Raw genomic sequence first — 15,829 nt, 5'->3', positions numbered from 1 at the left:
ATGAGAATGGCATTGGTGACTCTGGTGTCAGCATGAGCATGCTCTAGTGTCATATGAAGAGTTTGTTAAACGGGTGAGTTGCTCTGTTGTATGTCTGATTTAAAAGCATCCACTGAGAGTCATTAAAGCGGCTCGGTTATTTAGATGGACAGACAGTTTAACACACACCCTGCTGCCCACCGCTGTCATAAAAAGTGTCTCTCAATGTGTGTAGTGGCTTGTATGGTCAGTGATGAAGTGCAACAGGATTCACTGCATCTACATTTTTTTTTTTTTTGCATGTCCACTAATACAAGTCAAAGGGCTTCTCGTGATCATATTCACCCTCTTTGACCCTTCTATTTCACCTAGAACTGGAAATATAGTCACTGTTACTCACACTTATGTAGTACTGTGCTATACAAATATTTACATAATGCAAAATAAACAATATAGCAAAAGATCAAAACCCTTTTTTTTCTTCATTATGATATCAGAACAGTTGTTTCATTCGGACACGTTTGACGTTATGCTCTAAAACTGCCATAAATATGAATATTAATTTTAATTAAGAAACTCAAAGCTCTTAAAGAAAAAGTTCTTTTAATCTTTCTATTATTCAGAATATCCTGAAAAACATGTTCCACGGTTTCCACAAAAATACCAAGCAGCACAACTGTTTTCATAGGAGTAAGAATTAATAATAAGCAGTGTTTCTTGAGCAGCGAATCAGCATATTAGAATGCTGAAAATTCAGATTTGCCATTACAGGAAAAAAATAAAAAAATAAATAAATAAAATAGAAAAAAAACTTTTCATTTGAAATAATATTTCAAAATTATACAGTTTTTACTTTATTTTTTATCAAATAAATGCCGATTTTTTTTTGACCACAAACTTTTGAACAGCGGTGTATTTTTGAATTAATGAATACATAAATAATACCAATCAAATTGTATGAAAGGTAGTCTGACTCATGCCAGTGTAAGTTATTTGAACAACTGAAACTCTTATCATCCAAACAACCAATACCAGAGACCTTCGTTTCCCGCTCTCCATTCCTCCTTTCATCTAAACGCTCTGGAGAGGTGAAGAGGCAGGCAGGTGAAGGTCGTGGGGAATGTGGTGAGAGAAAAGAGTGAGGGGCTCTTGAGGTTCTCCTCATGAGAGAGAAGCGGGTGAGGAGCTATTTGGTATTGGTTGTTAGAAGAAGGGTCCGCAGCGAGCTGCTCCTTCAGCCCGAGAAGAGGCCCACTGCACTCAGAGTGTGGAAAGTTACTATAACAAACAGGCCTCTCCAGAGCTCTGCTCCGCTCCCAATTAAAAAATAATCATTGTTCCCTCCAGAGGTAGGGATGGGGGAGACAGGTGGCTCGCTTATCTGCACAGGGGCAACCCAGTTCTTTAGAGACCAGTGGAGAGCTGCAGATTGCCAACCTCTGCTTCCACATCTCCAAAAACACTTTTAGAGACACACAAACAAGGAAAAAGTGGGGGATCGGTTTGATAAGAGGAGGAAGGGGTCCACAAGGTTGCCTGCTCTCCACTCAGCACTCTACCTCGCTGTATGAATGCTTGTGGTCCTGGATGTGCCTCGGAGAACAATAGCCACCACACCTGCACTAAGCAAACAGTCCTCCAGTCCTCAAAGTAACCCGCCAGGGTCAGTCCAAAAATATGGCACAGACCCATCAAGAACTACTCCACGGGTTACCAATGTCCACTCAAGTCCCCCATCAGCAGCCATTGTGCCCAGATACCTCACTGAAAGATTTCCCATACAAAAAACACAGTTAGGGCTCTTTCTCCTCCTCGTCTCCGCATGTACCCTCTACCTCCTCCCTCCCCGCTTTCTTGAGTCCTGGAGTGCAGCCTCGCCATCAAAAAATAAGTTATAGAAATCACTAGATGGAGAAAGAAAAAGCTTTTAGTATTGGTTGTGTGAGGTGGAGTGCTTTTTCTGGTCAGTGAATAATCAGCCATTTGCTGAGCTGAATGAGAGCTCAGGCTGCGTTCGGCTGCTTTTTAAAGAGTGCCAGCCCGCTCCCTTAAGTGTCCCGCTTCCCCGTATCTGCAAAAACCCTTCCCTGGCCTGACACCGCTTCTCTGTCTCTTCTTATTCACCATCATGTCCTGCAATGAGGGGTTTGAATTGTGTTTTTTTTTTTTTTTTTTTTTTTATGTTGTCAGAAAGAGAAGTGTAGGTAAACCATGTTAGAAATGGGCAAGATGGGCGGGTGACCGTCACCCAACCAGCTAACCAAACTATTTTATTCTTTTAATTAACAAAAGAGCTCACTTTGATATTAAAACATGTAATTTTGAAAAATAGTGTTATAATTAATAAATGTTATGTAATAATAAATATATTTATTACATGGACTCTATTTTTATATAGTATTATAAATATAATTGTTGTTATGCCCAAAAGTTCAGACTTGTTGTGAATAGGCTTTGAAAGACCGAGAATAAAAGCGTATATAAGGAAGCATCTTCTGGTTGTGGGGTCTCTGGAGTCCGTATATGATTCATCTGGCTAATCTGGAGAACCGGGACAAGTGCTACTAATGTGTTCCGCCCCTGAGATTTTTCTTTCCTCTCAATTGCACTTCCCTCATTCTATTCCCTTTTCATTCTTTGTATTTCCTCCTCTCATATTTGTTCATAGACACTTCCGAGTGCCTGTCACTAATTGGAGGAAAAGCAATTCACACATCACTCTCCCCATTGCATGAGCAGAACATACAAGAAAAAAGCATGCACTCTCAAGCGCAACACATGTGTGCGCTCCACACAAAGCATTCACCTTAGCCGCAGTTTCTTCTAGATGCATCTGTAGCTTAGCAAACAAGTCATAGGCCGCTGCATTCTGTGCCGTTCTGTTTTTGGAAACAGAGGATGTGAAAGATTATTTCTAAAAAGCAGAAATTGCAGATTAGGTTTAAATTATATTCAACCTCATGATTCCATTCAGCTGATTGAACTGAAAGGGAAATGCTTATTTTCTGTCTTTTTTAGACCTTTTTGGAGGTGCACAATTTTAGAATTGAGGGTTGAGGATAGTAAGACTTGATGTTACCGCCTTACACTTAGACACGGTTGTCTACCCAGAATGTGCACTCTTGCCTGCCGTGCAAAGGCAGAGTCGGTGTGAACTAGTGTTTAATGGAAACAGTCCAGGCACAAATTTGAGCTTTACCTGCAAACGACGAGGACACAGGAGGGGTCGGCGAACATTGATGGCCTGTCTAAATAATGTTACACCCACCAAAATGCTTCTAATTATTTCTTCAATTGCAGATGGCATATAAAAAGTGCCGTCACTTCAGGTTAGGGAGTCTGGGAGCCGGCCTGTCGTTGCAGGCTATCTTTTGTTGTCAAATTTCATTTCTGAAAATGTCCACCAATTAGAGTGCCGAGAGTCTGGGAGCCGGCCTGTCGAAATTACTCGAGGGAGAGTGTGGGAACTTGATAGGTCCGGTTCTTCCTCGCTCTCATCCAAACATGGGATGTTTCCATTATGACATCCGCAGCCTCGCGGTCTTCTTCAAAATTGCTCGTCTTTCTTGCCTGCTTGATGCGGGCATGTTTCATCAGCAGGTTAGGGGAATAAGGGTGCACTTTGTCTCATCGGATGAGAATGATTGAATTATTCCATGTGACGCCTACAGATTTAATGCTGCTTTATTAGATAGATAGTTTAGGTCCTGACATTGCTGATTACTCAAGCACAGTGTTTGCAGTATATGCTAAAATACATGCTTGCACTAAACACCTGCAATCTAGCTGCTGTGATAATTGCTGCACAACATCCTATTAAATCAGCATGAAACACAAATCATATACTTGGTAATCTGATGTATTTCCAAGTGAAACAGAGTGTTCCCCTTTCCTGCCGTGTTACAGCAACAATAAGGTTACAGAGATGAGCGAGTGGGGAGTAGTGTTGTTTTTGGCGGCCTGTTTTAATTTTTGTTTTAGTCTAGTCTTTGTGTGAAGCTGTCATTTTAGTTTTTATTAGTTTTAGTCACGTTCATACTCTTTTTAGTCTAGTCTAGTTTTAGTCTACGAAAACCGTTGACATTTTAGTCTAGTTTTAGTCAATGAAAACTGATGAAATTTTAGTCTAGTTTTAGTCGATGAAAACTGATGACATTTAGTCTAGTTTTAGTCAATGAAAATGGTATTTTAGTCTCTTTTTAGTAATGCAATTTTATTTAACCCAGTCAATATAGTACAAGTACCTAGAAGTATAGACGAAACCAAAATTTTATTTTAGCAAAACCCATTTCAAACAAGGTTATCTTATTATATTATTGTTACCTTTTAGACTTAAGAATACATCCATTCCAGACACGGAAGATGCTCTGATTTGAAATTTACAACATTTATTGTTACCAATTTTACCAACCAAACATGTAAGAAGTACACACACACATAAATTTAAATAAAATAAATAAAAACAATAAATAAAATAAAAAAATAATAAAAAATTGGCGAATTTTTCTCCCAAAGACGAACCCCGGCTGGCTGGCCATTGGTCCCTTTCTCTCTGTCAAGGCTGATTTATACTTGATGCGTCCACAATTTCGCTTGGAAAATATGCCGGAAGTTCGCTTTGAGTGCGCGCGAACTAATTTCGAGTGGCGGAGTGCACAGCATTTTTTGTAACTTTACACATAGCTCCGCATTCGAACATGCACGTCCATGCCAGCGTTTGTGTGAAACAAAAGGCAGTTTATTGTGAAGTTCAAAGTTTGTCCAAGGCTTCTTATTTGAAGTACTTTTTATTTTTATTGTATAAAATAGAATTAGAATCAATTTAGATATTAATTATACACTATGTGCTTAAAGTTGGCTTGTGTTTGATGCGAAATACAGCCAATAGTTTAAGAATGTTTTAAGTTTGTACATAAAGAAATTACTAATTCATCAACTCATTCATCACAAGACTTGTACTGGCAAATGACTTCTTCTCACCGGTGATTCCCGACCGTTTTAGAGGACAATTACTCCTCGTCGCTCCCCTGTCATTTCAAAGAAAAGTGCAACGGCGAACGCAACAAGTATAAAAGCCTCATCCGTTTGGGAAGGAGCGCTCGCAGTCAGCAGAGCCAGTATCAATGTGGAGAAAGTATTAATCCCGCTTAACTTTGTTTGTTGTAGTGCCTTCTAAATAAATGAGTGGTAGGGGGTGGGCTGGCACCATTCGTTTTTAAATTTGGTTTTTTTCGGTGCGTTCACTGGTATTGGTATCAGATCGATACAATTGTAATTGAATCGATATTTTAATTTAAATATCTCTCCTCTCACATTCATTATACTTTGCTCGTGCGTGTCTTCTACCTCTACAAACGCTGCTTTCACATCCTGGCCCACCTTTGTTAACTACTCCCCCCTTCCTGCTGCTCTGCTGTGATTCGTTGTTGTGTCGTCATGTGACTCACTGACACTACGCGCCGAGGAGCAGCGAACTGAGTGAGCGAAGCTGATAGCACATTGTGAGAGATCAGGATGGCCAGGAGGAAGAGAAGCGTTGTGTGGAGCTATTTTACGGCACTAAATGATAATACTGCAACTTGTGATACGTGTAAAAAGAGCATTCGATACTGTGGCAACACTACAAACCTATACAAACACTTAAAAACACATGACAAGGAAAATGCTACAGTGCCTAATAACTAATATTTTTGTGGACTTCAATACATTAATAAAAAAATATTGCCTAAAGAATTGATCATCCATTCACCTCAGAAATAATGACATACTGCTCTCCCCTACACAAAAAAGTCGTTTTTTTTTTTAAGTAAAAGTATCGTATTGGTACCAACGGTATCGGCAATACTGACCCTATATGTATTTGGTATCGAATCGATACCAAATTTTGCAGTATCGCCCCACCACTAATGAGTGGGGCTTGAGGAAGTGACTCGGTTTGCGTCTGCGTAGTGAGGACACAGGAAACAGAAATACTGCAAAATAATAATAACGCGACTAAACGAGACGAAAAAAACGTTATAACATTTAGTTCCGTCTAGTTTGGTCAACGAAAACGAAGAGACATTTTAGCATAGTTTTTATTTTGTAAACTACATTTAGTCTCGTTTTTATTCGTCAACAATATTGCATTATACATTTAATTATATTCATCGTCACATGACCAGCATTTACGTTGCGTCTTGTCTCGTTTTCGTCACATGATAAAGGTTCATTGACGACAATATTTAGTCATAATTTTCGTTGACGAAAGCAACACTACGAGGGAGTCGTTGACAAATTAAATATGTAGGTGACAAATTAACTTTTTTTATTGTTTGACATATTATAGAAGCACTCAGTAAGCATGATTGTTCTGAAGCACTTCAGTAATCAAGTTCAAAGCTTCTTACAGGCAAAACTTTATGCTGCGTGCTATGATCAATAGATGTTTTAGTATATATACTAGGATTTAAGTTGCGTAAATGGCGATAGCTTTTTAATAGTTGTTTTTTAAGTACAGATATGTCTCAGTTTGATCAGTAACCAAACAATTGCTGGTCCCCATTGACTTCAATAGTATGAAAATGTATTTATATATGCTATTATTATTTATTTCAGCAAAACTCTGTTATAAATATGTGTTTTTAATTACACATTGTCATATGAACACCTAAAGTATACATTGAAGTACTGTTTAAATTTAATCATGGCTTATTGTGTGGCATGACCTTTCATACTTCATTGCTCGAATCCACATAGCTTCTTTGTGTCCTCAGGGTTTTGTTGTTTAGTAAATTCAGATTACAATGTCTTTTCTTCAGCTGCTTTCTCAGGTGTACTTACCCACTCAAGCTCTCGTTGTTGGCCTGGGGTAATATGGTAATAATGTGTGTTAAACAAGCATGATAAAGAGTGCTTGAATGGAATTGACTTTTGATTTGGGAGCATGTGATTGACAGAAGCATGCCGATTATCAACCAGATGAGCTTCTCTGAATCAAATTGGTGGATTACATCAAGATTCCCCTCGACAGCCCTTAGTGTTTTTCACGAGCACCTCCGTTTGTGTGTGTGTGGTGTGTGTGTGTGTGTGTGTGTGTGTGTGTGTGTGTGTGTGTGTGGTGTGTGCTCTGTGTGTCCTCCGAGCGCGAGAGCGCGCGTCTCCCCCGGTGTGGGTGTTCCCCCCCCCCCCCCCCCCCCCTGTGTGGTGGTGTGGTGTGTGTGTGTGTGTGTGTGTGTGTGTGTGTGTGTGTGTGTGTGTGTGTGTATTTTTGTTGTTTTCTGTTGTTTTCTGGTGCTGTATTTTGATGTATTTTTTTGTGTGTGTATTTCTGTTGCTGTTAGGACCAACATTCTTTCTTGGTCCATTGTTCAAAGATAAAGGGACCCAGCTCTGTTGGGTGTTTCCTTCTCTGGATGTCTGTGTTTCATTGTCCAAAGCAGACATCTCTGTTTGGATTAATGCCGTGCGCCACAGCTTTACCAACCCGAGTGTCATTTATCCAACTCTTAAGATCTGCTGACCTGAAGTTTTCTCTCCAGCATAAAACCATAGACACAGAGAGAGAGGCCGCCCTCAGACTACGCAGGGGGTTTTGTTTCAAGACAAAGAGGGAAAACCTGTTCACTGCGGGGTGAGAAGTGAACACGATGCGATGGAGGAAAAGGCCGAACGATCTTCTAAAGTGGTCACATTGGTGTGCGGTGTGTATTCATTCTGTCACGCGTTACTCTGAAAAAAAAAAAAAAAAAAAAAAAAACCTATATATATATATATATATATATATATATATATAATTTGTGCATGTATAAAGTATTCTAAGGATGTGATAGTTTTATTGTATAAATAATATGTTAAAACATAAATCTAATATTAATTAGACAGGCTTAAAGCAGTATTTTTTATTTAAATTTACTACACTTGAATTGACATGATAATAAATATGTTTGTAATGAAATTAGGATAGTCATAAACAGCCAAGTTATCAGCAACACTAAGAAATAATATTAAGAATAAACAGATCTGCATATTTGTTTGTCTTTATAGCAAAAAAAACATTAGCATTATGTATGAACAAATTGGGTATTTTACAGACAGAACATCATGTGAGGTGAGAGCAACATGAGGCTGTGAATAAATGGTTGAACAGAGTTTAGGCACAGGTTCCTCAGTACGTTATTAACGACCTCCATTTATTTAATCTTTCCCATCTCTCCAGGCTTACCTAGGTTATGGGGATGCCGATAACCAAACACCCCCACGTCCACTCAATTGAGTATGCAAATAAAATAGAATGAACCACAATACACAAACTCTTTTGCTTCACCACCAGCCCCCCCCGAAACACTGAATCCCCCTCATCGCACGTCACACAGAACATGTCGGATCGACCCCGAGAAAGAATCGATACCAGGGTTGTAGTAATGCCATGCTACCCCTGCCACTGGGAGAGAGAGAAAAATAACATATTCTTTTACCCTTTATTGACACCTTTCTCTTGTTAACACTCCTGGTAGAATTGAGACTTCTGTACCCCCCCCCCCACCCCCCCTTTTTTTTTTTTTTTTTTTCCCCCTAGAGGGAAAGAGCAGAGTGGCAAATTACGCCTTTCTTAGTCACTACGGTGCTGTGGCTCAGCTTATACGGAGGGAAACGCTATCCGGAGAGCCAATGCCCTTATAGTGATTCCCGCTGCCGCCCATCATTACTCTCCGTTCTTCTGAAACTGCCTCAAGGCTTACTGCACAGTATGTGAACTACGCTATATACGATGTATTATATATAGTCATATTATATATATATATATATATATATATTATAATTATAGTATATATATATATATATATATATATAGCTATAATTCTATATTTTTTTTGTTTTTTTGTTCGTTTGATGTAGTTAGTTTATATTATTATATTATTGCTAAGAATTTTGAAAATCTGCAGTTAATGTTTTGTTTTTTAATGTTTTGTTTGTATTTTTTAACTTTTTTTTTATTTTACATAATTTTGTGCGATATCGCAGTAATTTACTTTTGATTCCAAGTACCCCTAATTATGATGATCCCCCTTACAAGGACACCCTTTAAAATATAAAAATCATCTGTTAAATTGTCCAGAGGATTAGACCCATTACTACTATTTCAGAAAAATATTTAGTTTGACATGAAGACAACATGTTGTTTCCTGAATGTAATAATTGTACTGAAGCAAAAGCAAATAATTTTTATCCATATTATTAAATGTACACACATACACAATTTTGGAGTTAGTAGAAGTTAAAATATATATATATATATATATATCTATATATATATATATATGATAGAAGATACATTTTATTTCAGCAAGGCTGCATATTAATTATGATCACAAGCTGAGAGGTGGTAAAGGACATTTATGATTGAGTTACAAAAGATTATATTTCAAATAAATCAGCCTCAATCATCAAAGAGTCCTTAAAAATTGATCATGGTTCCCATACAAATATTAAGCAGCACAACTGGTTTCAATATTGATAATAAAAAAGGAGCATGTTGACACTTAAGACTGGAGTAATGACTGCTGAAAATTTAGCTTTGTCATCCCACAAATAAAATAAGTTTTAAAATAGAAGACTTGATAAAATCATTTGTTACAATCAAATTATATTAAGTAAATAAGTATGGTCACAATTCTGATTTCTTGCCAGCATTTCCTGATCAAATCAGTTTGCACACCTTGCGGATGAACCTAAGAGACCATAACAGAACAAGAAATATTTTCTTCCTCTATATAGGCAAGTACTACAATAATTTGGTAGGCTTATTAGAGGCACCTTAAATAATGGATTGTCAAGATGAGGGCATTGTTTGTTTAGGATATGCTTTTCCATGCTTGTATACTGAAATAATTTGGCAGTTGCAGTAGATCATCTGTTTTCCATCCAATGCCACTGCATAGAGGAAACGTCAAAATGGTATCTCGAATTACAGTATGACAGTGAAAACAGGGTGGAAGAGACAGGATGGTGCAAAAATAGCAGAATAATGGGTGAGTAGATTATAGTATGCCATTGGAAAATATTCTCAATCACTCTCTCCCGTCCTCCATCACCCCTGTTTCATAGCTGTCGGCCATAATAATGTCAGGTTCCCTCTGTGCGTGACTAGCTAGAGTTTATTGATTATGTTTGGAACCCCCCCGGAGGCTATGTTTATATTCGGGGGTGAGTTGTATGTGCACTCATGTGTATTTGAGGTGAGAGGTGTGTGCCTGTATCTTTGATTAGAACAGGACCCTTATTAAACATTGATGGTGGTTATTCATTTGGAGGGTGAGGAGGGTGCCTCAGTCAAAATGGCAGCAGTAATTAAGACGTTGGATATGAGGCTGCATTGATGGGAGTGTGCATAGCATAACTACGGAGCACAGACGCGGCTGGGGGAACTGGCTTGCTGGGAACAACAGGCCACGAATAAATGCACGGTTGGTGTTTATGATGCCTGGCGTGGAGGGGTTGTGCAACTGCCAAATAATTTAGGCAATCTGATTATTCGGTTGTGTGTTTTCAGACATTAAATGCTTGGATGAATCATATTTTTGTTGCATGACACCACGGAGGATTTTATGCAATAGTGTAAAACACGGTTTTAAGCCACTGGTCTCCAGTACATTTATAGCGATGCTGTAACTCTTATGTGGATCTTTGTCTCCATATCAACTACAGATCTGTTTGTTTTAACAAAGATTTAAGTCTCTAATATCTAATAATGGTTCTGCTTAACTTTATTATTGGATTACTCTTTCTCAGGAAAGACTTGGAAGCTGGTAATTTTATTTTTGCTTGTCTATGTTGCGTTTGTTGTCACGACCCTGCTAATCGTGTGACATGAATTAATGAACAACTGGTCTAGATCTGCAGTTTTGCACGTCGTCCCACAAAGATTCACACACTCAAGAAATCACCAGCATCGGCCCATTTCAGAACACCATTACTGTGACGTACAACTGCCGCATTCGGTTTTATAGCCATAGTACCATCGCTCGCCTTTGTAGTCACATTTCAATTTAGCTATACAAAGGGCATAATTATTGTATGTATCATTATTTTATGGGCCCCCCTATTACAACTGTTCAAATCAATACGAGATTTGGAAGGACCGTGCCTGTGGTGTGATGAATCTCCTGGTCTCCCTTTCTTTCCTCTTTTTTTTATGTGTTATGGTGCCCTCTTAATTGTGGCAAGTAGCTGTGAGGGAGTGTGTGGTGGAGAAAAAATGGGATGCTGCACCACACTTTTCCTGCTCTATTCTCTCAGCTCTCCAATCACTGAGATTGAGAAGTGAAAAATGGAAGGGTTGTAAAAGGGGCACCCCCCCCCATCCGATTGACTGTTGTCTGCCTGACCTGCTGCTGTCACTCCTGATCTGTGCCGCACTGCAGTTCTTGCCCTGGTGCCTCAGAGCATTTCTCCCACATGTGGTTTGCTGGTGTATGTGTGGCTGTTTTTCTTTGGCTGATACTGAAGTGAATATAATTTTTTTTTTTGGAATTTTGAGAATTTTTGAAATGTGGCTTTATATTTTTCATTTTTAATATATTAAGTAAGGACAAGCTGAAACAAGTTTTGGTTTTATTTCCATTAAATAATTTTATTTAATAAGTTTATTTTAATTTTTTTTTTTTCTTTTGGATGGATGGATGGAAGGATGGATTTGGATTTAGTTTTTTATAGTTTTAGTTGACTATAATAAAATTCTTCATCAAAGAGCAAAAAGTAGACCATCCACCAAAAGTGTGGGGAAAGTTTATTATTCTTATTGAAGTATTGCAGGTATGCATTTAGGGTGCATTTCAATGCAGAATTTTGAGAGTCTTGTCCTGAGACAAATAAAGCTGTTCTGTATTATTTTAGATATGCACTTATACTTTGCTGTGTCATTCACACAAATTGACACAAAATTTCACACATAATTCAGTTTTCTTTTCTTGAAAGGGGGATTATGTTAACTATTGAAGCATGTTAACTGTTCATATTTTAATCAATTGACAACATATATTTAACAAAGTGTTATTTTTTTTTTTTTTATTCTATATCTGTAAATGCAAATTTGTTATATGGCTTTGTCATGGCAGTAAAAACAGAGCAGAAATGTGTGTTTGTGTGTGCATCTGAATGCGTGCTTCACAGTAACACCTCCAGGACTGCAGCAGCAGCAGCAAAATTAGGCTGCTTGAGTCACACAATCTTTATTGTTCCTGAAAGAACAACAGATGCAAAAAAGGCTGTTTATGACAGCGCATGATGGAGAGGCGTCGGCCATTGTTTTTTGTGTGTGGGTGTTGTTTGTGTTATTAATCCATCAGTGGGAGCTTTCTTGTTGTGTTTCTCCCTGAGTGTGTGTTTTTCTGCATTAGATTGTTTGGTTTGGCTTTGAGCCCTCACTGTCTGGGTTCAGCGTCGCCTGTACGGAAGCTGTTATGTGTGCGTGTGGGCCGCCGGGGTCGCGGGGGCTCTGTGCCCGTTCCCACAGCATCTATCCCTCTGGAATGCCTTGGCACTCAGCGCTGTCTGCCTAACGAAAGGCTTTTCAAAAAAAAGACATTTAATTTGTTTTTTGTCTTAATCTAATCCCTCTACTGTCTCATTCATCTTCTGTTCTCCAAGTCTTCTCTCTCTCACACACTCCTTGCTCTCTCTCTTTCTCTCTCAGTTAATCTGATTGGTCAGGAACATGAAAAAAGTAAATTGATTTTGTTGTTCTGCGTTCTAAAGGGAGAATGAGGGGAATTTGTAGACTGGTCATTAGCCTACACTTGTCATTTTGATGACAGTACTACTACGTTCTCTAGTTGTAGAGTTGGAGTTTTATTTTTTGAAAACACTTCTGTTTTCTTCTGGGAGAGATTTCACTCTATCTTTCAATAGGTCGAGCACTGTAAGCACATATTTACACCTTGAATTAACTAGATGCGGTTTCTGCTTTTTGATATTTTTTTACTTTTAAACTTTTGATGTTTAAAATTAATCAGTGTTGCATGATATTTTCTTTTGCACCGAAAAGTGTTTTATTTTTTAGAAGTATTTATATACTATTACAGTATTTATTCCATATTTGATGTTTTAGCTTTTATGTTTATATTTCCATGTTTTGAATTAAGTTTTTAGTTAATGTTTAAGCATTTTTTTGTTTATGTGTTTTCATCATTTATTTTAGTCATTTTAGTACTTCAACTTCAACTTATTTATTTTAGGTAAACACTTTACAATAAGGTTTTGTTTGTTAATATTAGTTAAAGGAATAGTTCATCCAAATAATTTATAATTTACTCAACCTTATGTTCCTGCAATTGCTGGTCCCCATTGACTTCTATGTTTTACTTATTTATTTATTTATTTATTTATTTATTTTTGCATGGAAGTCAATGGCTACCAGCAACTGTTTGGTTACTGTCCAGACTTCAAAATATCTTCTTTTTGTGTTCAACATAAGAAAGAAACTGCAGGTGTTGGAAAACCCCAACTTGAGGGTGACTGAGTTAAATTATGACAGATTCAAGATCAAACGGTGTATTCGGGTAAACACTAGTTAATGCACTTGGAACACTAACATGAACATTTTATATATTTACAACTAACATCAAAAAAAGTTGACTAAAAGCTGTAAAACTGTATCGCATCATTGCTTATATTATGTTCAGTTTATGCATTAACTAATGTTACAAAATAAGCTTTACAGTAAAATGTTACCAGGTTATTTTGTTGTTAAGGGAAACTTTTTTCACTAAGTTCTTAATCCAATATTTCATTTCAGTCACCAAAAATATATTTTTTGTTGTTTTTGTTTTCTTTTTAGTTTAGTAACAATATTCCTAACCACTGGGGGACCAATGATATATGGCGGTGGGTGGGTCTACTCAGAGACAATGAGCAAAACAAAAACTAGACTGTGTCAGCAAAATGTCTTTGTTGCCCATATCAGGGTTCACCGCATCCCGGTAAGGACAGAAAAACATCTGGCAGAGATGTAATTTATCACTGTTTTATTATGGCGTGCCTATATTTAAGACAGTGTTTGCTTTTCTATGCTAGTTCTACAATGTGCTTCCTCTGTTTTACAGTGTCATTGTAATTGTTGGCTTCATCCATTTAGGTTATCAAAACAATGTCTTTATTGAGCATACCATTCTTTTAACTTGCATAGACAGTTGGCTTTGTGGCCCCAGGGGTTGATCTGGCCCTGAAAAAATTATTTTCTGATGTGTGAAGTTACGATAGGATCCTCACCCACAGGCATCTGATCTCTGACATTTTACCCCGCGCTGAGATGGTGGAACTATGCGCCTGTTCGGCTCTGTGTGTTGACAATGGGAAGCAAAAGTTGTGGAAAGGGTTGTGTTTGTGTTACCTGTGCGTTGACAAGGAGATTGATTTTGGTGTTTGTGTGTGTTAGAAGAAGCTGTGAGATAGACTGACTTGGGGGGACTATCTCCCAAGTCACACTTCACAGTTCCTGTGCCACAAACACAATATTTGAGCAGGAGAAATATCACAACATTCCCCTCTTGACACGTTTGATAAGAATTGTCACCCTCGCCTCATTTTGCTGTGTGTCTGGAAAAAAGCAGTAGATGTTTAGTTGAGCTTTGGACAGGTAGAGTGGTATTAAAGGGGATAGTCACCCAAAAATTAACCATTTAGGAAAAACAGGATGCAGACCACCCTGATGCGGTTTTAAAACAAAAAAAAACATCACACACAAAGACACAAATGCAAGCTTTAAAGCTTACTAATAGTTATATGTTATTATCTGTCTAGTACTAGTAAAACACTGGATGATTATAAATACGGTTTATTTCTAAGGTTATTTAAACCTTATGTGTTATTGTTTATTTTTAATTAGGATTTGCGCATTTGGGGAACTTTGTATCTAAAGCAGGGGCTAGGGACAGTGGGTATTTTGAACCTACAACTTTTCTTTGTGTTACCACCCCCCCCAGATCTTTAGCCACTATGCACACGCACCGCATTTCTTTATTCATTTAATATTTGAACTAAGTGGATTGTGTGTTTTTGCAGCAGTATGGACCGTATCCAGCAGCTGAGGAGGGAGTATCTCCAGGCTCGTAGAGAGGGAGCAGCTCCATCCTACGAGGAACTAGAGGCCAGACGGAGAGGACCAGAGTACGAAGCCCGCCACCAGAGTACAGCACCATCCAACCCCCACAAACGTGCACACCACATAAAAAACGACACTCTCACCATCACGTAGGTTCCAATATTTAATCGATCGCCAAGTGTCAGTGCAAGTCAAATTGACTTTAGAGTCAATTGTCAGTGTGCTTGTAACTTGTTTAGTTGAGTTTTGGAGTCTTGGAGATCTTTTGTTTTTGAAAAAACCCGTGTCCTTACAGCTCAGCAAGGCTGAATTTATTTTGATACTAAAAAAGCTTAAATAACAGTAAAATACGGTGGCCTAAAAAAAAATATTACATTTTCGAATGAAAACTGTATTATGTTTTAATATATGTTTAAGATGTAATTTATTCCCGTGATGGCAAACTCCGGTTTTTTTTTTAGCAGCCATTACTCCAGTCTTCAGTGTCACGTGATATTCACAAATCATTCTAATATGCAGATTTGCTCCTAAATAATCCATTCTTATTATTATCCATGTTTAAAACAGTCATGCTGTTTAATAATATTTGTGGAAACCATGGATACTTTTTTTCAGGATTCTTTCTAAAGAAATCTCACTACCTCAACACTGTTGAATGGTAGTGTATTTATGAAAATAATGATGTCATGGGCTATAGTAAGATATGTATAACTAATACATTTTCTCAATTCATCAGCCATTGGCTGGTGTGACAGAAAGTTAATTTTGGAC

The 15,829-nt window shown here is 37.9% G+C and overlaps 1 protein-coding gene across 1 annotated transcript in view; it reads left to right on the top strand.

Annotated features, from left to right (window-relative positions):
* The window catches only part of LOC109112607 (partitioning defective 3 homolog B-like), a 93,430-nt gene extending 78,219 nt beyond the window's left edge, over positions 1-15,211 (top strand). The window contains exon 6 of the mRNA XM_042763082.1: positions 15,019-15,211. Within this exon, the coding sequence (XP_042619016.1) occupies positions 15,019-15,211 (193 nt within the window). The remainder of the gene's footprint in view (positions 1-15,018) is intronic.
* The last annotated feature ends 618 nt before the right edge of the window (positions 15,212-15,829 follow it).

The sequence above is a fragment of the Cyprinus carpio genome, chromosome A9 (genome assembly GCF_018340385.1).
Source record: "Cyprinus carpio isolate SPL01 chromosome A9, ASM1834038v1, whole genome shotgun sequence".
Classification (NCBI taxonomy): Eukaryota; Metazoa; Chordata; class Actinopteri; order Cypriniformes; family Cyprinidae; genus Cyprinus; species Cyprinus carpio.
Note: the sequence above shows the minus strand (reverse complement) of the source record. Positions and strands in the feature narration are given on the sequence as shown.